The sequence below is a fragment of the Nyctereutes procyonoides genome, unplaced genomic scaffold (assembly GCF_905146905.1).
Source record: "Nyctereutes procyonoides isolate TBG_1078 unplaced genomic scaffold, NYPRO_anot_genome, whole genome shotgun sequence".
NCBI classification, from domain to species: domain Eukaryota; kingdom Metazoa; phylum Chordata; class Mammalia; order Carnivora; family Canidae; genus Nyctereutes; species Nyctereutes procyonoides.
Window position 1 is genome coordinate 7,806,500 of NW_026575032.1, and position 13,741 is coordinate 7,820,240.

Genomic DNA, 13,741 nt, shown 5'->3' on the forward strand with positions numbered 1-13,741 from the left:
AAAAAACAAACAAAAAACAACAAAAGGGAATAGCATAGCTTAATAATTTTTTGGAGAAAGAACAGTAAATCATAAAAAAGGTAAAGTTAGAAAAACTTTTCCAGGAGGAAAAACAAATAAGAAAAACTGAAAACCCAATTAAAAGATTTATTTTACACTTTAGCCAACGTTGGTAGCTTAAACATATGAAGCTTTCAGAAATTAGAAGAGATGAGAAATAGTGAAACATATTTTTTTCAAATGGGAGGGAGGAGGTGACAAAATGTCACAAGCAAGACATATAAATTCCATGGGAATTCTTGAGTTCTAGAGCATGTATTGCACTAAGATAAATCAAGAAAAAAAAAAAAAAGGAAACTGCTATATAACACAGCTAAATGCAAACAAAAGAATGCTAGCTTTAAATGAGCCCATGCTTTAAATGAATTTAGAACTAAAATCTAATTTCATTACTTTTTGTTCTAGGTATACAAGTCAACAACAAAAGATATATCAGATTTCAGCCCAGCTGCATTATCTTTAAAAGTTAAAGTTAAGAAACTTGGGATAGAAAGAAACTTTAAACATTTTTAGCCAAAAATATGAGATATTATGATCACAGGCTGACATTTGCTAGAGACACAAACAATAACAACCACAAGAAAAATGATGGATAGATTCAACCACCTTAAGAACAAAACAAAATTCTTTTCATTTAATGAGAATCATAACCTGGGAACAGATAAATGAAACACCTATTGCCTAGCATGTTTGTATGGGACTGTAGTAACATTACTCATTCTCATCCGTTTTATATTCAAGCCTCTAGAACAGTGGTTGAAAGTCTAAAACTACATTTCTCAGAGATTCTTATAGCTGGAGTTGTGGGTGGAATTAAAGTTTCACCAGTGCTTACTTGAGGGGGATATGGAAAACAGAAGTGAGCTGAGAATATTTTTCTACTGGTATGACAGATAGCAAGCAAAACTGGATAGACATGAGGGTCTCTTACAGTCAATACCCTGTGCCTCACTTTCCAATGCAAGTCTCCAGCTTTATGGAAAGGATGCTGTATGTAGGAGTAGCAACAGAGATGGTGGCAGCACTATAAATTCCTGATCTCAAGATCATAGCCCCTAAGTAATGACCTAAAACCAGGGATCTACTAGTACATACATGTAAGTTACTAAATCTCTTCCTATCTGAAATTTCTACAATGGTTACTGTTTACCGTATTGTTAATGCATTGATAAGACTGGCACATCACCAAATACTCAGAATACAGAGTATATAAAGTACATTGACAACTTAAAAAGAAAAAGGTAAACAGAAAATGGGAAAAAGAAAAAAAAAAGAAAATGGAAAAAAGAAATGAACAGCATTTAATGAGAAAAGAAAGTTACATGGGTAAATAAACATATGAAAAATGGCTAGCCATATTAGTATTCAGGGAAATGTTAACTTAGAACAATGAAAAACCATTTTAAGACTTAAAAATAACAGGGATGCCTGGATGGCGCAGTGGTTGGCTGTCTGCCCTTTGGCTCAGGGTGTGAACTTGGAGTCCTGGGATCCTGTCCCACATCGGGCTCCCTGCATGGAGCCTGCTTCTCCCTCTGCCTATATCTCTGCCTCTCTCTCTCTCTCTCTCTCTCTCTCTCTCTCTCTCTGTGTGTCTCATGAAGAGATAAATAAAATCTTTAAAAAAAGGACTTAACAAAAGTTATGAAAAGTGGCAAGAATAAGTGATAAAAACATATAGATCAATAAAAACTCATAAATATCACAGGTGGGAATGGAAATTGGTATAGCCACTTTGGAAATTAAGCTGGTATTATATCATAAAACTGAATATTCATATAATCTGTAACCCAGCAACATTATCCCTTGAAACTCTTGTACTTGTTTGTTGAATGATATTGTTTAGAAACGTAAGTTCCAGAAGACTAAATGATACGATTTTTATATAGTTTAAAGAAATACAAAACTGAATAATATATATTGTTAGGGGTACACACACTTGCTAAAAAATTTAAAAAGCAAAGAATGATAAAAACAAAATAAAAGAAAATGTTAATCTCTGGCAGAGGGAAGGAGAAGAATGGGATAGTGAAGGAAAACGTGGGTAGATGTTCCAGTATTGGTAAAATTTTTAGCTCTTAACTGGATGGTGGGTTGACAGTTTTTGTTTTGACTATGTTTCATAACATATGTGATTAAAATAACTATGCTATTAATGATGCTAATATTTATAAAATGTTTATTATATACCCTGTTTTCCCCTACAGTTAGCCTTAAAATAAGTTCTTATCTTCAACTCATAGATGAGAAAACTAAAGCACAAAGAGATGAAGTAACGTCTAAGGTTGCATAGCTAGTAAGTAAGTAATGTACCTAGGAGTCAAAAAGGAAATCAGGCTCCAGAGTCTGCACTCATAACCAGTATACTTAATGAATAAAATATCAAATAACAACAGTCAAAGTTACCTAGGATAACAATAAAATAATCAATAGTTCACTGATCTACCTTTCATTTTCCTTGATGACATTTTCAAATTGTAGTTTCATCTCGCCCATCTGTTTCTGAAAGATTAAAATATGGTTGTAGTGATACATTTTGCAGTCAGGTCTCCATTAAGTAATCCATTCCTATGCAAGCAGTTGGATTCTATAATAAGAGTTTATTGATAAGAAACAAAGATTCTTTACTTCTAATAAGCACTAGAATATATGGATGTTTTTACACAGAACATAAAAAATATTCATTTTGAAATAAAGAAAAATATTTATATGACACACTGAGGAATATTTAGCCCTATGATTTATAGATGTTTACAAAAAAACAGATAAGAGATACTCCTCGGCATGTTGCTATAACAAATATCAGATGATCCCCATACCCTGAATGTATTCTTAATTCACTTTAGTTTAGTTGAAGCTCATATAAGAGCTTGTATTAGAAAAAGCAAAATGTTAATGGCAAAAAAGAAAATAGAGATCTTCTTTAGTAATTCATTCAGTTTTTTATTCATCACCTTTATTAATGATCTAAATTTTCCATACTACATAAGGTTGCTATGATAAACCTATATCATCACTAACATATACTTCAATAGGAAAAATGGAAAAAAAGGGGAAAGAATCACTAATTAAAATACAAATGAGAATAAAATATACACTGTAAATTAGATTGGTATGATTTTTTTTTTTTTTTAATTCTCTCTGAAGAGATAAAGGGACTGTAAAATTTCAACAGGAAAGAAAAGGCATTTCAGGTAGGGAGAAATATGTATAAAAAGTAAAGAGGTAAAAAATATTAGAACACAGGCATAGTTGTCAGCTCCTAGTAAGAGTAAATGGGCAAGGGGAGACCTGGAAGGAGGCCATGTAAAATTGCACTTAAAACAAAACTGCCATCAACTCATAATATGTTCATTAGTCTTAAATGGGTATCCTCAGCGAAACTAGAGGAGCCAAGCCTGGAGTGAACCTGGCGAAGGAAGGGTGGGACAGGCAATGCTCCAAGCCCCTCTGTCTGTCTCCCTTGCAACCAGAGAAGCTTGTGGCAGCTTGATCTAGGAAATCAGTAACAGCCAGCTCTAAACACAAAGCTAGCTTTGGGAAAGGTGAACCTTTCCCAGGTCCCTGCTGTGAATGAATCACAATTAAACCAAAATGAGTGCATTCACTATCAGATAATTGAGAAGTGACCATACATTAAGCGATGATGCAGTGAAAGAAAACTGGAAAGGCAGGCAACAGATCTTGAATGACATGCTAACTAAGAGGTCTGGACTTTATTGTAGTAATTATCCTCATTTTATCATTAAAAAAAAAAACTGATCTAAAAAAATAAAAAAAATAAAAAAAACTGATCTTAAAATTTGCAAAAATATCAGTGATCTTAAAAAATATTCACTCAAATTACTCAAATAATTAGAATATGTATCTATATATAAATAATAGCTAGGATTAAGGGTGAATCATTATGGGAACATTAAAGATTCTTTACTGCAAAATATTTCAGAATATTTAATAGTTGGAAGGAAACAATCTCAGCAGTACCTCTCATATCAAATTTGCCCTTACTATTTACATCTTCAGAAGGAAATCTTTCATATAGAGAATTATAGCTCTTGCTCTCAAGATACACTATTTTTTTACTAGGTCAATAAATCCTAAGAACTAGTTCTAATCAGTAATATCTATGTGAGCAACTGTTCTTAGATGTATCTGTCCGCATCTTTTTTTCTAAAAGTAGCAACTACTCTTATAGACGCTTGGGCTTTCTGGTACCGTTTTCTCTCTCTTGTAATTAATTCAGTAATCACTCTTAGATTGAGAGTGCTAAATGGGAAAATGAAACTAAACACCTTAGTAAAATAGTTGATTAAAGAGATGAATCAGATTATAAAAAATTAAAAATTTAGAAGTGTAATTCAAGATAACTAGTTACCCCATTTTATAACAATCACACTATATGTCATTATGGCAATTCTGAGTGAATTCAGCAGAAACCATAAACTCACTAGCCCTAAAAATAAAAGCAAAATGCCATTTTGTACAGAAGACATCTTTCTGTTGCTCTTTAATTGTCAATTAGAAAGATTAAAAGACATTACTATGGTTGGTTCAAACTTAAATGACTACAGGCTAAAAAAAAAATGCTCACAGTAAAAGCCAGGAAATTACCTAATTAAGTTAAAATAGAAACTGCAATTTAAAGAACTGCTTGTTTTTGAAGTTGGGTCTAACAGGATCACTTCGTAAATTTATATATTAGAGGATAAACTCTGGAAATGAAAGTATAAATAATTTCAAATCCAACAGAAAACCTAACTTATTTCTAGAAGATGGAAGCATTATGTGTTCTTTTAGTAAAATCCTTTTACAATCCATTAATTTATAAATAGGAGATTGTTTAGCTAAAACTAGTCATCTTGTTCTAATAAGCCCTGGTTTTCATTCACTCATCAAAAATTGAGGGCTTATTATGCACTAGACTTCAAAATATATGGTAGGATCTCTTGTCCCTGCATGAAGAGAAAAGAGAAAGAGGTGTAGATAAAGTTCTTAGTGTTTGCCACTTGTATAGCCCCATTCTAAGGAAATCAGTCTTAAGGTGTTGTTTTTATGTAACATTGCTATACTTTTTTTCATTTGCATTACATTAAATCAACCTTGCTACCAAACTGAATTGATCCAGGGATTTGTATCTAAAGCAAACACAATGATGAGTATATTCAAACTCTAAAAAAGGAAGTTTATTACCTCTTGGTGGGCTTAGCTTGAGACCTATAGTATCTCTAACAAATGCTTCTTTTGTATGGTTATCCAACAATCAGAAAGGTCAAAGTTATCTCTTTAACAAATGCTTCTTTTGTATGGTTATCTAACAATCAGAAAGGTCAAAATTTGGGAGGAAAATACTAAAAAAAATTTAAAATCAAAGAAACAGATTATAAATATTAGGTATATTCTAAAAATGTAGATCATTGAATCTCAGACTGTATCTTGAACAATGTGCTATTATTCTTGTTCCCCATGAGCCTGCTATATATCCTAATCTTAGAAATTCTAGGATTCAGATGTATCCTCTCTCTCTTCATTCCTAAAAAATAAACCTTCATTACTAAGGATTTCAGACAAAAGCTGCCACAGCTTAAGCTCATATTAGAAGTTGATCAAATGCATCTAAAATCTGATGGACATAAAATTTGAAATTCAGGGGGTAATTCCATTCTCCAAAAAGTGGGAAATACAGGTAAAAAGAAGGTAAAGAGAAAGGTCTAAAAGTATGAGATGGTTTTGGGTCTCCCTGGGAGAAAAGTAAAGATGTAAGCATATAAATAATGAGTTTAAGAGCTTCAAGCATCTAAGAGATGTTTCAAGGAGGTATCAGGAGCAAGGAAACACTGGATTTAAAAAAAACAAAAAACAAAAACTTGAACATAGTCTTTAAACACACACACACACACACACACACACACACACACGCTCTCTTATCGACAGCCAAGAATTGATTAGTTATGCCTAAATATTTTATTCCTCATCCATGTTTTTGAAAAGAATGTATTTTTAATAGTAAAATATTATAAAAAGCTTGTTAACTGATTTCATACCTTGTAATACTTCAGCTGTCCATTTAGCTCTTCCAGATGCTTATCATACTCAATAATAAGAGGAGCTAAAAAGCTAAAGAAAAAATATATAATTTAAAAATGACATATTGTTTAAATAAAGGTTAATGTATAACATGTGAATTAAATTGAACATCAACATTTTAATGTTAAATGTTTCCATAACAATCCATATTTTGTCTTTTTCCTGTTCTCAATCTTAGCCCAATTAATTATTTCCAGATACTGTCAAATATTGAGGGAAGGGAGGTAATGAAGGAGTTCACCAAGAAGACAATTGCCAGTTGACCCTTGAGCTGAACCTGGGCAATTGGAGGCTTCTCACCAGTCCCCTATCCCTGGAATAGTGTTCTGCTTGCATTCCCCCCTCCCAGAAGCAGCTCCAAGGGTACAGTCTAATGATAGTAGTAATGTAATACTGAGGCTATGTATACTGGGTATGTACATGAACCCAGTTAAGGCCTCCTGCGTATGTGACTGAACCAAGTTAAAGTTTCTACACTAATGTTAGAGATTGTGGCAGGCAGGTGAGGAAATCTAGTTTGTCACCCCAACCTCTGAAGATAAACCTCATAAATAGATTCTATTGCTTAATAAATTTGCCACCTACCAATCTGGAGTGGTCTGACTATTCCTTCAGTTTCTCCTTGCTCTCCACTTATGGGGGCTGGTTTTAGATTATACCTAGAAGCTCCAGAGGATGTTACAAATATGAGGTATATAAAATCACTCCAGTTGAGAGCTACTATAATGCTGGCTTTTTCTCCCTTGTATATTTAATATTTAAATCTAATTATAAGGGTGCCTGGGTGGTTCAGTTGGTTAAGCATCTGCCTTTGGCTCAGGTCAGGACCCCAGGACCCTAGGATAGAGTCCTGCTCAGCAGGGAGTCTGCTTTTCCTTCTCCCTCTGCCATTCCCTCTGCTTGTGCTCACTTTCTCTAATAAATCAATAAAATCTTAAAAAAAATAAATCTAATTATAGCAGACTATGAAATAATCTTAATACTAAAGGAATTATTTTAACAATAATAAATATATTTAAGAAAACACCATTTTTCTGGTAACTCAATCTTACCTTTGATCAACTACTGTGTTTTCTAATGTGTTATCTCCATCTCCTTTGAAGACAGCTTCCTATAACAGAGGATATTGTATCTTAAAATGTTTTCTCACATCATCCAAACCCAAAATTGATGGTAGTGTAAAATTAAATACAATTAAGAATTTCACAATCTTAGAAAATCTAATGCAACTGAAAAAGACAAAGAGAAGCAAGTAATCATTTAAATTGATGTTGAAATTATTTGGTGAATTTTAACATTCATGCATAATAAAAACTCTTGGCAAACTTAAAGTAGGAAGAATTTTCTCAACTTGATAAAGAATATCTACTGGAAACCTACATCAATTACTATCTTTCAAGGTAAAACATCAAAAGCACTGCATTAAGTGAAGTATACCACAAGGCTACTCGCTATCACTGCTAACTTCAGCGGAACCAGGGTAGAGAATTCAAAATTTAAAGGTTGAAAAAGAAGATACAACACTATTATTATTTATAGACAATTTGACCATTTACCTAGAAAACTACGTATAAGCTATTAATTATTAGGTCTAATAAGAGAATATACTAAGTTATCAGAAGATCAACAGAACAGCTTTCTCAAATGCCAGCAATAATTTGAAAATGTAAAAGGAAATAATACCCTATTCACCACTCTAACAAAAGGTCGTATCTGGGAATAACAATAATAAAAAAAAAGTTGCAATAACTTACTGAAAAATCAACTTTACTGAAGGACATAAAAGAAGACATAAATAAACGCTACTATACCATTCATGGATACGTGAAAGGTCAAAACTGATATACTGAAAAAAAAAACTGATATACTGTAAATATATCAATTCTCTAAAATTCACTGTAACTGCAGTGCAATTCCAAGAAGAAATTCCAATAGAATGATTTATGAAACTTTATCTTAAGCAAATTTTATAATTCCTATGAATGAGTAAATGCGCAAGAGCCAAGATAACTTGGCAAAAAAATGGCAAGGGGAAGGAAAAGAAGAAAAGAGGACAGGACTTGCCTTACTACATATCAAAACAATGTAATGCCAGAGTAATTAAAACACTATGGTACAGACACAGTAACAAACAGAAAAGTATAGGAAATACAGAAATAGATTCAAACACTTATAGAAACATGGTACATAAAAGAAATGGAAATATGACTGAATAGACAAAATATTGCTTTCAAGTAACAGTGTTAGGTAACAAAATTAGACTCCAGTATGGACTAAATGGAAAAATAAAATACAGAGAGAGATCCAAATGTTTTAAAAATATTTAACAATTGTTGAAAGAAAATGCATTTTTGACCTTGGGACAGAGGAAGCTTTCTTAATGTAGATGCTTTTGTTTTGTTCACTAATATACAAGTAGTGCCTAGTATACTTTCACTCAAAATACATTTTCTAGCTGGAAGACACCAGGAATAAAATCTATAAGCATAAACACTGAAATATTCTACAACATCCAAATTTAAAGCTTCTATGCAGTTGAAAATACCATAAACAAAACACCAGCAACATTTGTAACATGACCAAGTATAAAGTATTAATAAACAAACACACAAACACAAGGAGATGTACAGGATGTTCAGTACAGCTTTTACTGTAATAGAAAAAATGTCCATCAATAAGCTAAATGAAAGTAATACAATAGGATCTCATAAGTAGTTCAAGAAATTAGTAAGATTTATATGCATTACTATGGACATATCACAAAAACAAATAGGTTACTTCTAGAAGTTATTTATACAGAGGAGAAACCAGACATCCTTCCTACATAGTACACAATAATAAATTCCAGATTGATTAAAGACTTAAATATGGAAAGTCCATTTATGCTAGCGAAGGACTTAAGTTGCAACAGTAAAACACTGACACATGACTATTAAAAGTTAAAACTTTTCCACTAACAGGCATATAAACAAGATATATGAAAACTCACAAATTGAGAACTTTCTACATGTGTCAGTGAACAAAATATTAACGGGCGAAATAAAGAGGAAATCTGAGATCAGTAATAAAGGCAAGCACAACCTCATTAATAATTAGGGAAATACAAATAAAACAACAGTGAGATTATCATTTTACACCAATCATGCTGACGATAACAAAATGCCTGACAATGCCATCAATGGCTCAGAAGGATGTTTTACAAGAAGCACTTTCATACACCATGAATGGGAATGAAAACAAGTACAACCACCTCTGACAATTTCGAGTAAACCTGAATCAGATGTGAAAACTCCAATTTTAGATATACATCCTAAAAAACCTCTCAGATGTGCAGTATATAGAGACATATTTAATAACGTGCTTAAGCATTACTGCAAAATATAAGAATTGGACAAAATCCAAATGCCCTTCAATAGGAGAATGGATAACCTGTGGTCTTATTAGACCACACACAGTGGTCAATTTCACACAGTGAAATTGAAATGTAGTGGACAACAGTTATAATGCATGAACTTGTGATATGTGTATCAAATTCTTAAAAATAATGTTGAGCAAAAAAAGCAAGTTTCGCAGTCAGATACATACAGTATTTTATATAAGATTTTGAACTTGCTAAACAATACAATAAAATTATTTCAGATATGAACATATATAGTAGAAATTGGAGCACTAGAGTATTGAAAAACACTAATAAGGATGTAATTACCACTGGGAAGGGATAGAAGAAAATGGACAAGATGTAGAGAGAGACTGAATTGTTTCTGCAATGTTTTATTTCTTAACAACAAAAGACCAGAAATAAACATGGCAAAAAGCTAGCAATGGACACAATCAGGTGGTAGCTGCACAGATATTATTTTGAATATCTTCTACACTTTGATGTTTGAAATATATACATTTAAATACAGGAATAATATATGTAAAGTGTTTAGGATAATTCCTGACATACAGAACACTATTAATAAATCTTTGTTTTTCTTTTTTAACTTGGATGAAAAATCTATTGGCTAACCAAGGTATACATTATAAGCATTCAACCCACACGGAAAGGATTAGCTCTCAAAATACAAAGCCTCAACAGACATGTTCACATGGAACCAGACAAAAAGGTAAACTTCCAGAGACCCCTGACAGATTAAAGAATAAATGCATCTAGCAGTCTATGTAATTTCAGAGGAGGATTTACTTAATCCTAGGCTATTAAAAATAGTTATTGTATTATTTAAGTAATTAACTGACAAGTGATAGTTTAACTTTCAATTGTTCAAAAGTTATTAAAAGTCTTCTTAGAATAATTAAGTAGGTCAAACTTTAAAATTATTTCTCAAATTTCTTAGGAGTTTTATAAAAATCAAATCAACTACCATTGTTAGGACTAATAGGTAGAGATGGATGGCATTCTACAAAATAACTCAAGCCCTCATTAACCTCCCATCCATCAATTTTAAGTTTCCTAATTGTTATTCCTATTATGTTTCACTCCACTTTATCATTCTTCTAAACAGTATTTAATAATTGCTCAGTGTTTACTAAATTAAATTCAAACTCAACCATTAAAGGCCCTCTACAGTGTAGATACAAACACCCTACCCTTCCTATGCTATTTTCCATTACTTCTCTCATATAAGCCAAACACAGTATAAAAAATGAAGTATGTTTTACTCCCTAAATACGACCTCCACTTCCTCACCTCCTTTGGCTTCTCATCATGCCAGTGGGTCCATCCACAATGCTTTCCACTACCCCTTCTTTTAGCTTCCACTGAAGTTCTTTTGAAATCTTACCTACTTTTCAGTACCCAACAGGCATGCTACATCCTTCAAGAAACTTTCCCTGATCTTTCCAACTCTAGATGATCTCCTTTCCCCTCCCCGATACCCATATTTGGCTTTAAGGTGAAGGTACAAATAATATGCCTTATACCTATTTAACATTTGTCTCAGCCAATATTTTTATTAGTCTTTAGGTTCCTGTGAAATGGAAATTTTATTATACACATTTCCGTATCACTACAGCTTCTGGCATAGTGCCTTACATAAAGGAGGTGGTCAATATATATTAAACTAAATTCTATAAAGACACTGTTGTGAAACTATTTTCTGATGATAGTTACTAATGAAATACTAACATAAGAATAAATGACCAATAATCCGAATTATAAAAATTACATGATTGTAAACATGATAAATCAAAATATAAGAAAAATATTTGAAAGAATAAAGATTCAGCAATCCTTTCCCACTTGTTAGTGAAAATTTTAGAGTAAAAGACTGTATGACTTAACAATTCAACATCTATTGGAAAAAATCAATTTGGGAGAGTAAGGTTGAAATCGACTATAAAAGTATTTACAGAGGGGCACCTGGCTAGCTCACTCAATAGAGTTGTGACTCTTGATCTCGGGGTTGTAGGTTCAAGCCCTATGATGGGTGTAGAGATACTAAAAAAAAAAAAAAATACTTTTTAAAGAAGCATTTATATATATATGTATTTGTATATTTACATATATTTATGTTGTTTACATATTTCTAATTGAAATATAATTAACATGTCATTAGCTTCAGGTGTACAAAACAAGTCTATTCACTAAACTAAGCTCACCAAAATAATAAAAGCATTTATAAATATCCTTTTTATATTCTCTAAAACAAAATTTAGACAAACTATCCTAAATAAAGAAACCTACAGAGAATTTATATATCTTTAATAATGGATAACATACAATTAATTTCTATTTATTTTCATCCCAAAATGACTGCCTGAGATGACAAGGAGAGTGTATCATAGAAAGAATAACAAAAATACTGAATTACAGTTGGGTGGACAAATCTTCTGGACACTTCTCTTCCTCTGAGGAAACTATACACTGAGTATTCTAATTATAATTCTGAATGTTTAATTTTGTGCCCTTACTTTAATCTATATTACTGGCTATGAAATATGTTAATTGTATCCTTTCTCTATCATTTGGAAGAAAATATAGGCTGGCTAGCATTTTGTGAGTGTTGTTGCATATTTTAGAGTGTTGTAGCAAATCATTCATATCATGAGGAGATTGATTTTCATCATTTATCAATGAAGGTTGATGTACAGCGTAAGAAGTTGCTAAACTCTTACAATTAGACTCTCTTTAAAGTGCTAAATCATTTTCTTTTCTTTTCCTTTTCTTTTCTTTCTTTATTTGGAGAGAGTAAGAGCTTGTGACAGCAGGGAAGGGCAGAGGGAAAAGAAGAGAGAATCTTAAGCAGGCTCCACTTTCAGCACAGAGCGTGACATGGGGCTTGATCTCATGACCCTGAGATCATGACCCAAGCCAACATCAAGAGTCACTTAACCAAATGAGTCACCCAGGCGCCTCCTGGGATGACTGATTTTCTAATATCATCATGGGATGATGCAAAATCAACTCTTCAACGTTTTGAACCTGAATAATTCCAACAGATGGAGAGTCTAGAACTGCACTGGCCAATGCAATAGCTACAAGCTACATCCATCTACTTAAATTTAAATTATTTAAAATGAAAATAAAATAAAGCATCTACCAGTTATACTAACTTAATTTCAAGTGCTCAAAAGTCCCATGTGATTAACGGCTACCTTATTGGACAGCACCGAGCTACAGATTTCCATCACCATCCTAAGTTCTATTGGACACTGCTGGCTGAGAGAGCCAGGAATTTGACTCAATTCAAACAGTACAGGTTTGCTACATTTTACCTATGAAGTCTTATATTTTTTAACTCATGATCAACAGTAGTGGCCCTCCTGTTCCTTTCAATGTATTTTCAAATAACTATTATTTGATTATAGTTGGGACCAGCTCTTACATATAATGCAAGCATATAAAATTCTTTCCTGCCCCAGGGCCTCTTTTTGGTCCAATTCTACCTTCTGCCCCTGTCCCTCCAGCAAGTTTAAAAAGAACCAAAACACTAATCCCTCAATACATACATGCACTGGTATGGCAGAGATTATAAGGAGGAATTAACTAGCTTACATGTAAGAAAAGACAGATATTTAAGAGGGAAAAAAAGGTAGGAAGAAAGAAATTGGAAAAGAGGGAAATTTTCCACCTTATTGACTAAAATCTTTCCAAATTTGTCAGTGCCCACTACCACACTATCAGAAAGCAATGCCACTTGAAATACTATTTATATAAAAAACACAAAATAAACATAGAAAGACAATTAAATTTCAAAACAATCTTGAAGGAACCATTCAAGAAATTAGTGGTTATTCAGCAGCCTGGGTGGCTCAGCGGTTTAGTGCCACCTTCAGCCCAGAGCATGATCCTGGAGATCCGGGATCGAGTCCCGCATTGGGCTCCCTGCATGGAGCCTGCTTCTCCCTCTGCCTGTGTCTCTGCCTCTCTCTCTCTCTGTCTCTAATAAATAAATCATCTTAAAAAAAAAAAGAAATTAGTGGTTATTTAAAATATCTTTAGAAGATTACATTACAATTATAAGAAGTTTTTTAAAAAGATGATTGGGATGCCTGGGTGGTGTAGTCAGTTATGTGTCTAACTCTTGATTGTGGCTCCGGTCATAATCTTAGGGTTGTGAGATTGAGCCTTGCATCAGGCTCCACACTCAGGGCA

The 13,741-nt window shown here is 32.9% G+C and overlaps 1 protein-coding gene across 3 annotated transcripts in view; it reads right to left on the reverse strand.

Moving 5' to 3' along the window:
• The window catches only part of SCLT1 (sodium channel and clathrin linker 1), a 188,564-nt gene that overhangs the window by 160,386 nt on the left and 14,437 nt on the right, over window positions 1-13,741 (reverse strand). For all 3 annotated transcript variants that reach the window (XM_055317108.1, XM_055317107.1, XM_055317109.1), the window contains exons 3-5: window positions 7,197-7,255; window positions 6,102-6,174; window positions 2,507-2,562 (exon numbers count right to left, since the gene is read on the reverse strand). In XM_055317108.1, coding sequence (XP_055173083.1) covers window positions 2,507-2,562; window positions 6,102-6,174; window positions 7,197-7,255 — 188 coding nt within the window. The remainder of the gene's footprint in view (window positions 1-2,506; window positions 2,563-6,101; window positions 6,175-7,196; window positions 7,256-13,741) is intronic.